Here is a 12,968-nt window from a genome sequence, read left to right on the forward strand (position 1 = left end):
CCACGCATGACAATTTTCTCATACTTAACAACGCAAACTGGAGTAAGACTAAGCTGGGCGATGATGACATTCTCAATTGTGCATGGTTGGAAGAACTATCTAAGGTCGTGAATACGAATTAATCATTAGTTTGCTATAGTGATGCTCTTTGACCTTTAATTACCCATCTTTTTTATTTATTTTGTGGGCAGCCTTAATGATCCATCCATTTGAATCTGCAACATTTCAACGATCAAGGGTCCTCTTTCGTCCGCGGAAATTAATCGGGAAGAAAGGAAAAATAAATGAAAAAAAAGACTGCAATGTTGTATCCATTTTCCTACTTAGGCCGAAAGGCCCTATCATCATTAATCCTCTCCGGTGGCTGAACAGTGTTAAAGGATTTCTCTTTGTCACGGTTGATCACCATCGATGCCAGGGAGAACAAGGAAGCTTCCATTGGTTTTGTATTGGCTGACCCATCATGGTGAGGTTTGCCTCTTTTTGCTTGCCTTTCTTATCCCTTGTGTTTTGGGGTGTTTTTCGTTGCCTTCTCTTCTGGGACTATGACGCTGGAGTTTTAATTTGTTAAGGCATTTAACAGAGTTATCCCTTCTGTTATGACCTCCTTAATGGTTTCTCCGCACGTACTCTTAATGGACTGCCCAAGTGCTGGAGTTATCCCTTCTGTTATGACCTAATTCATGGTTTCTCCTTCAAAGCCCATGTATTCGTGCTGGCTCTACATCGAGATTTCAGCATGGATTATGTTCCAATGTTGAACAGATTCCAGGACCTATTTGTCGTTTTATTTCTTGATTTCCTTTTCTTGAAAAGTTAACTTAGTAGAAGTATAAAATTATAAATACGGACGACATCATTTCAAACTAGAAAACGTTTTTGTTCAGTTAAACTTCTCCAACATATTATACATCCGAATTCTCAAAGGTGGTGTTTGACCTCGTTTGTAGCTTTCTGTGGAAATAATTGTCATCGCAGCAATTTTACTCATTCTGTTCATATGTTCCGAGCGAGCACTTAAATGTAAAAAACCGAAAGATCAGAGTCCTACAAAAAGTATATGAAAGGCGTACTATTTTTCTTTCAATTAGATATCAGTAAGGCAAACTAATATTGATGACAGATAAAGATCACATGACAAAAACAAATAATTTTCAATGGCGTGGCTCTTATGCATGGAAGGTGCAATCAGTTCACAATGAAAACCAGATCGCTCCTGCATATCTCATCTCTAGAAGACATTTCAAACATGTCAATGACATAAACATAAATTCTAGATCTTGCTTATCCAGCATAATTAAATCTGAAAGCTGGATCAAAGGTGGACTACACAGCAAAATAATCATGACGGCACTGGCCGGGACCGCTTGCAACAACAATAGGTATTGTTAACAAAACAAATCATTTTATTTTTGTTGAGATTGACAAAACAAATTTGAGTCGCTGTCCAAAGCGGTGTAGTCATAAGCAAATTGATTCTGAAAAGTGTGACGGAAACGATATGCAGTTGGGCGGTCTAATCTCCTTTTCATAATTAATCCTGAAATGTGGCTCAGTCAATCGATCAAGTACAAGACCTTGCTGTGCAACGAAGAAGCAGGGACACAGGGGATAGGAGACAAATATAGATTTGTTGGTTGGGGGCGTTACACATCTCTCTTTAATTGGGAGTGTGGTGTATCTCTATTTTAGAGCTACGATTTTTAGAGCTACGACCGACTGATGGAGAGCTATATATATAATGCATATCTGGAGTAATTTGATCCACGTACGTAGTATATGAATACTATTTGAGTATATATGCTTAGGTTATATCTACAAAGTGCATGGATATATATGTATATATAGATGGTTTTTCATTTTCATTTGATGTAAATATTTTTAATAATAAAATTTGCTCTAGGTCCTATGATCTAAAACTTTCCGTCAAAATAAAATAAAATACAAAGACATTATAAACTGGCTTTTAATTGTTGATGTCAGAAAACAGAGTTGACTCTTCCACCTGGGGTCATCAACCCCCCACACCCACCCCCCCCACACACACACAATTATTACTAACGGAAATACACAGTTCCACAAGCTGGGCAGAACAAAAGACAACTTACAAAGTGGGCAGGAAACTCGCTAACCAGCTTCCGCAATCAAAACTGACTACGGGACAAAAACCTGCCCCTACCGCTACACCCTAACACAGGCACACCATCAGCAGAGTTGACTATTAGCTAAGAGTCACGTTTTTTAGTTAAGAGTTGATCTCATTATCTACATCATCATATTCAATGCTTACCACGTGAATTGTTGACCCTCAATGACAGATAACAGAGACCCCGAGATCGTAAAAGGTCACTAAATATTTTTATTTTTATTTTCTAGAACGTGGGACGCACTCTGTCACATACGCACGGGTTACGTACGTGGTGCTAGGCTTCAGGGCTCTCACTGAGTACTTTTTTTTTTTTTGAGGAACTCACTGAGTACGTTTTGGCAAGAGGCCAGGAAATGGCACGCAGAACGTGTGTAGGAATTGGCATTTCCAACCAGGCATACATAATGCCGTTGAGGTTTGTAAGCGATTTAAAAGGAAGGAAGTAGGACGGGCAGTTTAATCTGTTTGGCCGTGAAACGCCAATGCACGAACGCCTACGCCTTGTCTCATGCATATCCATACGGTTAAGCAATATTCGCAACGCCCATCCAAGTGCATGGAAACAGATCCTTGTGTAGCTCTGAATTCGTCACATAGCATGAAAAAGGAAAAAAAAACTCGGTACATATATTAGCTCCAAAAATACCCGTGTAGAAAAAATAAATACAAAGTGTCCAGGGTTCGGCTTTTAGCCAGTTGTGGGACGAAGATTGTTAGAGGGAGGGAAAGGCACGCTTTCTCCGTGCCGTGCATGGCCACTTGGGCAAGCAACTAACGGCCTCCATAGAATTAAGTGCAAGAGAACAAACCAGAGAGCCCGTCTCGTAGCACGAAGAAGGGAAAACAGAACACCGGGAAAACAGATTCCAAGCCACCCACGTAGAGCAGCAGACACGAAACCGCAGTTGAATCGTGCACCTCTCTCAACGCACCGAAGCCGACAGAGTCTCGACGGTCGATAGATGCGCGCCCACCAAGCAATGCAAAGGGTAACAAGGCGGACACGCCTTCCCTTCCTTCCCTGCCCTGCCCCGGCACCGCTACCGTCCAAATTACTCCTGAAGCCGGCACGCAACCCCCCTTGTGAGAAGAGAACCACCACCCGTAGAAAAAAGATCCTATAAATCATCACACCCCATGGCCTCCTCTCGTGCACAGAACCCCCATCGCTTCCCGGCCACACACACACACCCAGATTCTTTTCTTCCACTAGCTTGGCTCCTCCTTCCCTGCAGCTGCCAGTATATACAGTCGGCAACCAAGCCAACAAGACTACTACTCATTAATTTGCTCCATCTCCGTCTCCGGTAGATCTATCTGATCTCTGCTTGTAAGGAAGGATGGTTGGGCCGATCGTGATCGCGTCGGCGGGGCTGGGGATGCTGGCGGGCGTGGCGATGGCGAACCGGACCATGGGAGACTCGGGGCTGCCGGCGGCGTCCAGGTGGGACGCGCGCCCGCGGTGCGCCACGTGCGCCGGCACCGGCCGGGAGGAGTGCCTCTGCAACCGCTGGTCCGACGGCGACGTGGGCTGCGGCTCCTGCTCCGGGTCCGGCCGCAAGCGCTGCCGCAGCTGCGGGGGATCCGGCACCGGCCGGCCCATGCCGGCCCGCCTCCTCGTCAAGCAGCAAAAACCCCCCACCGCGCACGGCCGAGACTACAACTGATGATCGATGTCCGTCCATGCGCGCGTGCATGGATCGATCTCCGTTCAGTTGATTCCGGGAAGGAATTAAAGGTGCAATTACAGTAAGCACAGCAGCAAACACAAGTAACATGTGTGTCCATCCATTCCTTCCTTCCTGTGGATGCACGATATACGTTCCTAGCTCCTTCGGCTTCAGCTTCAACGCGGGCACTAGTACATGATCTGCAAGCTATATCCACTCTACTCGGGGTCGGGGGTTGTTGAAGTTTGGGCTGATATACGTCACCACTTCAACGACAGTTCTTGGAAACTACAGAAAACTGCAACAGCAAAAAGAGCGAAAAAAGGTTGTACTACTTGAGATCTAACTAGGCGAAGGGGAAGGACTTAATTTAGGTCTTAGGCAGGTGTTCAGATATTTTTTTGCCAGGGGAAGATTGTATAGTTAATTCAATTCTGGATGTAAGATATACACGTGTCTCGGATAGGCTCGTCAATATACAGATTGTGGCCTTCAGTTCCTTGATTCTCTCGTTGCTCTTAATGTTTTTGTTACCTCTCCTTGTTCTTGTTTTTGTTAGCTGATGAATTGGTGTTGCTTTTGGTTGATTGCTCCGCTCGTCCATGGTTTTGGGTTATGTATGTAGTACTACATAAAACATGGTTAGTTGTTTTAAGTTGAACCTAGCTTGCGCATATCAAAAATTTGGCACCGGCGCAAGGTGGTACGTTCATGCATCACTCCACTCTCGCGTTCAGATATTTCATAATCAAATTCATTCAAGACCATAAAATTTCTGAATTCGAGGTTCCGAACAAATTTCCAAGAATATCAACCCTATATGACGTTTCTCTGAAATAAGTTCAGTACTAGTATTTCTGAACTCCGAATAAAAGCTCAGTGCAATCAGAAGCTATATATGCGTGTTTTGGGTTTAAGAGTTTGGTTAAGAGGTATAACGCGCTAATGATAGCTGGATTATTAGGAAGAATTGAATCAGGTGCAGCATGGCTGTTGTTGCTGATCTGTCTGTGTTGAACTGTTGAATCTAGTCAATCTCTTGTTTCCCACTAATTCTAGTAGTAACATTTACCTGTTACATCTGAATAAAAGATATTTTTTTCGCCAAGTTGAGCAGCATCTGCAAATTAAGGCAAGCAGCGTAAACCTGTACCCATACAGGTGATCAGATATTTTTGCCAGGGCAAGATTATATAATTTATTCAATTCTGGACGTAATATATACACGTACACGCTCGAATACGTTCGCTAATCTACTGATTATTTTCAGAGATGGACTTCAGTTCCTTAATTCTATCCTTGTTCCTATTTTTGTTAGCCCTCCTTGTTCGATCTTGGTTTTGTTAGCTGATGAAACTTGATGCTGCTTTTGGTTGATTGCTCCGACTGTCCATTGTTTTGGGTTACATCTGTATATGTAGTCAATTATAAGTGCAGACATTTCTTAACTTGGTCGAGCTGGGTTAGTTGTTTTTAAAACCCGGAATCTCTCCCCTTCTCATTACTTGCATAACGAAAATATAAAGTGTCACGGACCAGACAACAAAAGGCCGAGGGAAAAAGGGAAGATGAAAACGCCGATGGGCAAGAAACCCACCGACCCCTGTAATCAGGATCTGATTATGGGACCAAAACCTGTCCTATTAGCAACCAGCATAGGACCAATGGAACTGGTCAGTTGTTTTTAGTTGTAGGATAAAATTAACCTACCTTTCGCATATCAAACAAGCTATATATGTGTTCTGGGTTTAAGAGTTTGGTTACGAGGTTTAAATTAGAGTTGAGTTAGGCGCAGCATGACCATTGCTGATGTGCCTATGTTGAACGGCTGAATACTTGAATCTAGTCAATCTCTTGTTTCCAACTAATTCTACAGTAGTAACATTTGCCCTTTACGTCTGAATAAAAGATATTTTCAGCCAACATACAGCAGCATCCGCAAATTGAAAATTTCCAGCCTCTACTCATGGTTGTGCCAAACTCGATCCCAATCAATCCCCCAACCTCCCAAAAGATCTACGCCGACGTACGATGGTACGAGGCACCTTCTCCGCAAATACGCAGTAAAAGATATTTCAAGCCACGCTCGTGAATATGTCAAACGTTTTAGCATCCCCGAAAGCAATTTTCTATTCGTTGTTGCGATAAACAAATACTTGTCGGCGTGCGTGGCTGATACGATGGACGGACAGTTGTGAACAAAGAGGACAACAGCATGCATGCATCCATCCATGGGCTGGATCAGATCTTCTGGCCAGCTGTACCCTTGCTTTTGCTTGACGGCAGCACCACAAACTTGCTAAAAATATCCTGCTGTGTTGCAATTGCCATGAGAGATAGTACTAGTCGGACAATCCCATAACGAAAGCAACTTTGTCTGCGAGTCCGGATTTTCGGATCGAGGAATCTAGTGAGTAGCCCAGTTTTTTTTTTAATATCATATGGCGAGTTTAACGTAATTTTCACATGAACATGTATATGTTTCCTATATACCTGTAACTTTTCATTGGTAACATTTTATTTGTGTTCTACACAAAACAAATGTGCGTATTTATAGTACTCCCTCCGTCTCATATTAAGTGTTGAAATATTACATGTATTTAGACGCATTTTAGTATAGATACATCCATATTTAGACCAATGTGGAAAGGAGTGAGTAACAAATAGTGTGTCCATTATAGATCCATATATTTATTTATTTTGTAGCATATAGATGATCCTTGATGAAATTTTACTTGTTCATCTTAGCATGAAAGAAAGAGATTTTTTAGAACTTCAAATTGTGTTTTTTTAATTTACCTTTTTAGAGTCATACCACATATGATTGGACTCGGGTCCAAATTGACAGCTTTGTATGCCCGGGCCAGAGAATACCGATCTTGCATGCTGAATTAAGTGGAAAAAAAAAGGTTACCTCAACAAAAATAAGTTGGGAAAAAGTGACAATCTCATAAAACTTGGTTCTTTGAAAACCAGGGCCCAATAATAGGGGCAGAGCCTAGGCTGGGCCTGAAGGGGTTTTGGGAGCCTGTCTCAAGAGACATCAGGTGCTTAAAACGTTTGTTGGTGAAGGCGTCGCTTAATTTTGTTAAAAATGGGCTGGCGACTGTGCGGCCGATTTGACACACATATTTAACTTTTGTTTCTAATATTTAAGATTAAAAAATGTAGTGAAGAAGGTTGCCTTAATTTTCACGATTACATTGAGACTTTATATGCTGGGATATTTTACCTCTTGTATGATTCTTATCATTTTTTCGCTTCCCTCATATTACAACCCTGTTCTGCCCCTGTGCATATTAGACAAATAATATTTGAAGTTATACGATTAGGAAATTATGTTTTCAATACAGATACGATGATAACACTTTTGTGTCACATAAGATATTGTGTGCTTATAAATTTAGAAGCAAAGAATAAATAAACTTCTTTCAAATGTGAGTTCAGTGGTACATATGACCATAACCAATGTGATTTAATTTGTCAAATTAATGGTCAAAATTAAATTTCAAAATACATATGAATCTTATAAAGTAAAAATCATTGAACATTTTAAATCTAAATTTACATAGTATGATTACGTTTATATGCTCCCGTCGATGTCAACCTGCGTAAAGTTCCAGTGTAAAATAGATAATGTGATCGCTAGGGATCCGCGTGCTCCTAGAAAACATCCCATGGTGGGCGAGAAAAAGACGAAGGTGACCCGGCCCCATCACAAAAACGAACTGCCCCCCTAACAAAAAGGAAAAAGAAAAAGACTGCCACACACCTGCATCTCTGCATGGAATCACCACATCGATATCTGGTCGCATCTGCATGGTACAAAGGTGCTGCTTCTGTTAGAGATGACATCACCTTAATTGTTGTTGTTGTTCTCGTAATATTCCTTTCCACAATTATATTTGTGATGTATATTTGACCTAGCCACGATTTGTCTCCAAAACAGAAGCGAGCCTCGTCTCATTAGTTAAGGATCCAAAGCCAAAAACAACATGATCAAGCTTTAAGTATGAACTTATCTCTTCCCTAAAAAAATGTACTTGTCTCTTGTTTAACCTTCGTGACCATGTCAAATGATTAGGACCTGTCGTGACCCATTTAACAAAAAATTAGGACCTAAATATGCAGTTTATAATTTTAGAACTAACTTTGCATCTCGCCAATAATATTAGGACCGCGGGTGATTTTTCCTCGCTTCAATCATGCCTAGCGGGCCCCTTAGCCAATGTGTATTCGGTCAATGTGCCACTTAGGCCAGCCAAGCGCTTCGAGACAAGCTTAGGACCTGTCATCACCCACTTAACAAAATATTTGGACCTAACATGCAGTTTAGTAATTTTAGGACTAACTTGGCACCCCGTCAATAATAGTAGGACCGCGGGTGTATTTAACTCTTTGGCAGGGCGTCCCCAATCACCCGGCCGAGGTTCATGTTGTCACAGTCAGTTAGAGTAACTCTAGCTGCCCCCCTAGGCCGAACCCAGCCCAGACCATGGGGGGGGGGGGGGGGGGGGGAGGGGGGCGCCGGCGCAACGCGTTATTGTGGCGGGCCCATGTTGTCAGCGACCAATTAATCGTCTCACCGGTTTCTCATCGGCTCTCGAATCGACTTTAATGAAGGTCGCCCACAGGTTGCCACGCGGCCGCGCCCCCACGCATTCCCGACGGTTCTCCCGCCAGTTATAACCGCGTTCACACACTCGCCGTTTCGCATTCTGCCGCTATATAAAGAGGTCGACCCCGGCGGTGCTCGGCATTCCTCTCGCCGGCCTCTTGCCTCTCGCCCTCTCCTCTCCTCTCCCTCACCCTCCAACGCCATGGCTGTCGGCGATGAGGACTGGCGCCCCACGACGCTGATGCTCGAGGAGGCCGAGGCCCTCCACGAGCACGACTAACCGGTGCCGCCCGACTGCCGGCTGCCGACGCACTGGACGTTGAGCATCGGCGGCATCCCAACGTCGTCGGTGCCCTCTAGCCGTGCCCGCACGGCCGCCATCAATGCCCATTGGGGGCACTAGCTGACGGCGAAGGAGCGCCAGGATCCGGTGTGGAACCGCGCCACCGGCTCGAACAGGGCGCCGCTGTTCGCGGACCTCCACACCGCTGACATCGCCCGCTACGAGGTCCAAGGCCAGCGCCCACCGGCGGGTCGATTCAACATCGACGGCCGGGACCGGTTCTTGCGTGGGCGCACTGTGGCGGCGGTGCTGGCCCACATCGCCGCTGGCGACAACCCTCGATTGTAGACCCCGCCACTCACGGTGCCTCCAATGGGCCGACTCCGGTCTCAGGCCGGTCCCTCCGGCTCCGGCTCCGGCTCATCCTCCCACAGTGCCTCCTCACCGACGCTGCGCATCAAGGACGAGCCGGGTTCATCCTCCTGCCACTAGGCGCCCTCGCCACCTCGCGGCCACCTCCGCTTTGGTCCGGCCAAAGCCGGAGCTAGAGGGGATGTCGGAGCCGGCCTACGAGCGCCTGGCGCTCGAAAGATGATCGAATGGCGACCTCAAGGATTTCCCGTGGCTGCTGGCGGCGGAGCGCGCCAGCCAGTGCGAGGCCGAGGAGGCAGAATGCCTCGGCTTTGGCATGACGGATTCCCAGGCCTCGCCCTGGAGCGTGAGCGAGAGAGGCGGCCGAGAAGAAGGCGGCGACGAAGAAGCCGAAGACGGAGGTGAAGGTGGAGCCGATCAACCTCGACTCCAACGACGCCTACCTCGCCAACTTCAGCGACTAGCGTGCGGGCCGTTTTTTTATTTTAGAATTATGTTATAAAAAACTTTATGTTTAATTAAATTTCGTCGACTTTAGTTAAATTTTCGCCTATTTTTAATTTTTGGGAGAGTTGGTATTGGGGGCGCGGCTAGGTCACAGCGGAACCCTAAAAAAATATTCGCGGAGATGCCCCCCACAAAACGGTGTTAAAAACGGCTGTGCCGGACACCAAGTGGGGGGCGTGGCTGGAGATGCTCTTAGCGTGCTTTGCCTCTTCCATGATACGGTGAATCAATTAGAATGCACATGTTCATAAGATTGTGATGTGGTGCTGGTGAGTGAATGTTTCGTTTCTGCTTGTTTGAGATGAGCGCAGCGAGCAAATTTTCTGAGTCTTGCTGATTAGTTCCTATTAATTATACTGTAGCCGATTCTTGTTTGTGCCGTTCACCAAGGCTAACTGTTAAGTTTTGCGATAGAATAGGATGTGTGCATCGATTGATGCAGAAACCAAAGTATATTCCGTTCCTTTATGAAAAAATATGGTGTCTGGTTACACCCGTCTGTGATATCCTCCTCTTCTTGTGCTCGGGACGAGCGGATCCCCAGCGAGTATGGGCGGTCGATCGGGCGCCGGTAGAAAGACGTTTCACTGGCTCTTGAGCCGCTTAAAATGACAGAGGTTCTTCGGTCGTCAGACTCTGCTATGGAAGACAAAGAAAGCCACTGAAGACGGGCTTCTCAAATCTTACTTCCATGTCACGCGATACCTACTGTAGAGGTAAGGAGCATTCCACTCGATCACTCCATGGTCATGCACCGCAACCTCAAGATGAAGATCCATCATCCATAATATGAGGGTTTTATGGTAAATTCGGAGTATAAAGATGCGCACTGCTACCACGGTAAACCCAGGAAGCTAGCACCGAGCAAATGATCCAGCCTAAAACAGCCACCCCGCCCGTCCTCACGCGAAGCACTCCCCTCTTCTCGGCGGCCATGAACCGCCAGCAGCAGAGCGAGAGATTAGAGCTCCAGCTTATTCTCCTCCCCTCGACAACCCCTAATGACGCCGCCGTCTTCTCCCCCGCGTCCCCTCGGCCGCCGCCGAGCCCCTCCGACGACCACCCACCGGAGGAGCTGCTCGACCTGAGCCTCTCCATGAGCAACGGACCACCGCCGCCGCCATCGTCGGTCGATCAGAAGAAGCCACCGGCGGCGGCGGCGGCGGCCGCAGCGTGGGGAGCGATGCAGGCGCTGAAGCGGCAAACGACGGAGCAGTCCCGGCTGGCATCGGCGGAGCGGGCGTACGCGGAGCGCGTGATGGAGATGGCGCGGCGGGAGGTGGAGCTGGCGGAGCGCGAGTTCGCGCGGGCGCGGGCCATCTGGGAGCGCGCCCGCGTCGAGGTGGAGAAGATGGAGCGCATCAAGGAGATGGCTTTCGCGGGCCGCCGGATCGGCTTAGGCTCAGTCGCGGTCGAGATCACCTGCCACGCTTGCATGCAGCGGTTCCACCCGTAGCTAGCTCCATCCATCGATATCCTCAGCTATGTTGTTCTGCTCGTATCACCTGCTTTTTACTTGTAGTCTCTGGCCGGGGTGCTTAATTTTTTCTCTTTGTGTAATCATGGATTATTTGGTCATCTTTCGATCGTCTCATTATAATTCGATGCTTTCATAAAGCTAGACGGCTGTTCATCAAAGATTAGAAGTTAACTTTGCAATTCATCAAATATTAGAAGTAATCATTGCAATAGAAATGATTGTGCGCTATTGTGCGCATCGATAATTGATGCAGAGACAGGAGATCTTCCCATTTTCAAAAAGAAAAAAAAGTTAATCTGTCACTATTTATCGATTCAAGTGTTTCAAGCATGAAATAGTTTTTTCTTTCCTTCCAAAAAAAGGTTAAACGCCCCTGGCCTCTGCATCAAAATGATGCACACATTCATTCTTTATTAAACCTTCCAGCTTCATATTTTGCAAACTAATATAGTCCGTAACAAAAACCCTTTGCAAAGGAACCCTTTGCTTTCCTGAACCTTTCAGCTTCAGGATTCATCGAGAGTTTTTTTGCAAAGGGTTTTTGTTTTTAACGGACTATATTAATTTGTTTCAGATAAAGAGAAGATTGTAAGATGGCAAATGCCGACAGTTTAGTATTGAGAGAAATTAAAGTTGGTGGTTTGGCAACTTCGGAGTCGGCCTTACAAACATCCAAAATATGCATGGGGAACATTGATGAGTAACATGAATGGGCACATCCAAAGGAAACATGCATATATATGATCCAAAACGAGGAGCCTGACAAACAGATAATCAACTAGCAGGTATATGCGCCTTCACATGACAAAAGGAAATAAACAGAGGAGAGCCAGATGGTCCGAGCTCAGACTGAAAAGGACACTTATGTTGCATTCATCATGCTTGTATAGGACAACAGCTTCCTAGATCATCTATCACACAAATCTATCAAATATTAAAACTTGTGCCTGGTGGATATAATCTTGTATGGAGAAGGCCATTTGTTTCTGGACTAGACTGGACTTAAATTAGCCGGAAAAATCTACCGATGATAGTCAATTATACTGGTGAATAGATACCAAAGAAGCACAAAGCAGCATAAGAAACAGACAGTAATAATTTCATCTGCTGCTCCTGCGGAGATCAAGCCAATGGACGAAAGCCGTTTGACGACTGACAGAGATAAGATCGAAAATGATCTAATTAAACAAACAAGGGCAAGTCTGAGATAGATGTGCGCTAGCTAGTCGATGTCCAGATGACTAACGAGAGTGCAATGGGAGCAAGTTAGCATGGAGAGCAAGGGGCTGTGTGCCTCAGTGAACAGGCGAGGGGACCCTGGCTGTGGCAACACATGGTCACCTGCATCTGCTTGTGCAGCGTTGAGCTCAGTCTGTATCACAGATTTGGGGGCTGTTTGGTTTGTGCCCCCAACTAGCCTTGCAAAAAATTTGGCAGCTTATAATTATTTGGTTGTTGTTTGCTTTATTGTCAAAATTTTGGTTGCCAATCTGATTCATCTCACCTCTCTCACGTATTTTTGACAAATATTTGACAAAATGAGGGCCAAGGAATCTTTGACCAAAAAATTGGCAAGCCAAATCTTGCTAACATTTGGTAGGATTGTATTTGGCACAAACCAAACAGCCCCTTGGTCCCTATGTCCATCCGCAAGGGGGGCCTAGCTATCTGCATGCGCGATGCAAGACCAATCTGCTGTTCAAATCCTGAAGCTGAATGGTTCAGGAAAGCAAACGGCCGAGACAGTCCCCCTCACCATTGTGACTCCAGATCGATCGACAACGACACATGCAGGATAATTCGTTATATAGCGCAAATTAACCCGGCGCAACGATCAGCGTAGATATGGCCGTGGCAACAGAAGATGGTGACGCAGTGAGTGGCAGGAC

At 45.8% G+C, this 12,968-nt stretch overlaps 1 protein-coding gene and 1 long non-coding RNA gene across 2 annotated transcripts; both read left to right on the forward strand.

Moving 5' to 3' along the window:
• The first annotated feature begins 3,277 nt into the window (after positions 1-3,277).
• On the forward strand, positions 3,278-4,326 carry LOC100824925. The gene has a single exon (XR_001406600.2). It is a non-coding gene; the product is annotated as an uncharacterized LOC100824925 (long non-coding RNA).
• Positions 4,327-10,182: 5,856 nt separating this feature from the next.
• LOC100827896 (protein indeterminate-domain 16) lies at positions 10,183-11,220 on the forward strand. The gene has a single exon (XM_003572506.3). It carries the CDS (start codon positions 10,468-10,470, stop codon positions 11,053-11,055), a length of 588 nt encoding a protein of 195 aa, XP_003572554.1. The 5' UTR covers positions 10,183-10,467; the 3' UTR covers positions 11,056-11,220.
• The last annotated feature ends 1,748 nt before the right edge of the window (positions 11,221-12,968 follow it).

Source organism: Brachypodium distachyon, chromosome 3, assembly GCF_000005505.3.
Source record: "Brachypodium distachyon strain Bd21 chromosome 3, Brachypodium_distachyon_v3.0, whole genome shotgun sequence".
Taxonomy (NCBI): domain Eukaryota; kingdom Viridiplantae; phylum Streptophyta; class Magnoliopsida; order Poales; family Poaceae; genus Brachypodium; species Brachypodium distachyon.

Bases quoted from the DNA above. Each gene is read 5' to 3' on its own strand.
- LOC100827896 (XM_003572506.3), top strand. From the start codon at position 10,468: ATGATCCAGCCTAAAACAGCCACCCCGCCCGTCCTCACGCGAAGCACT.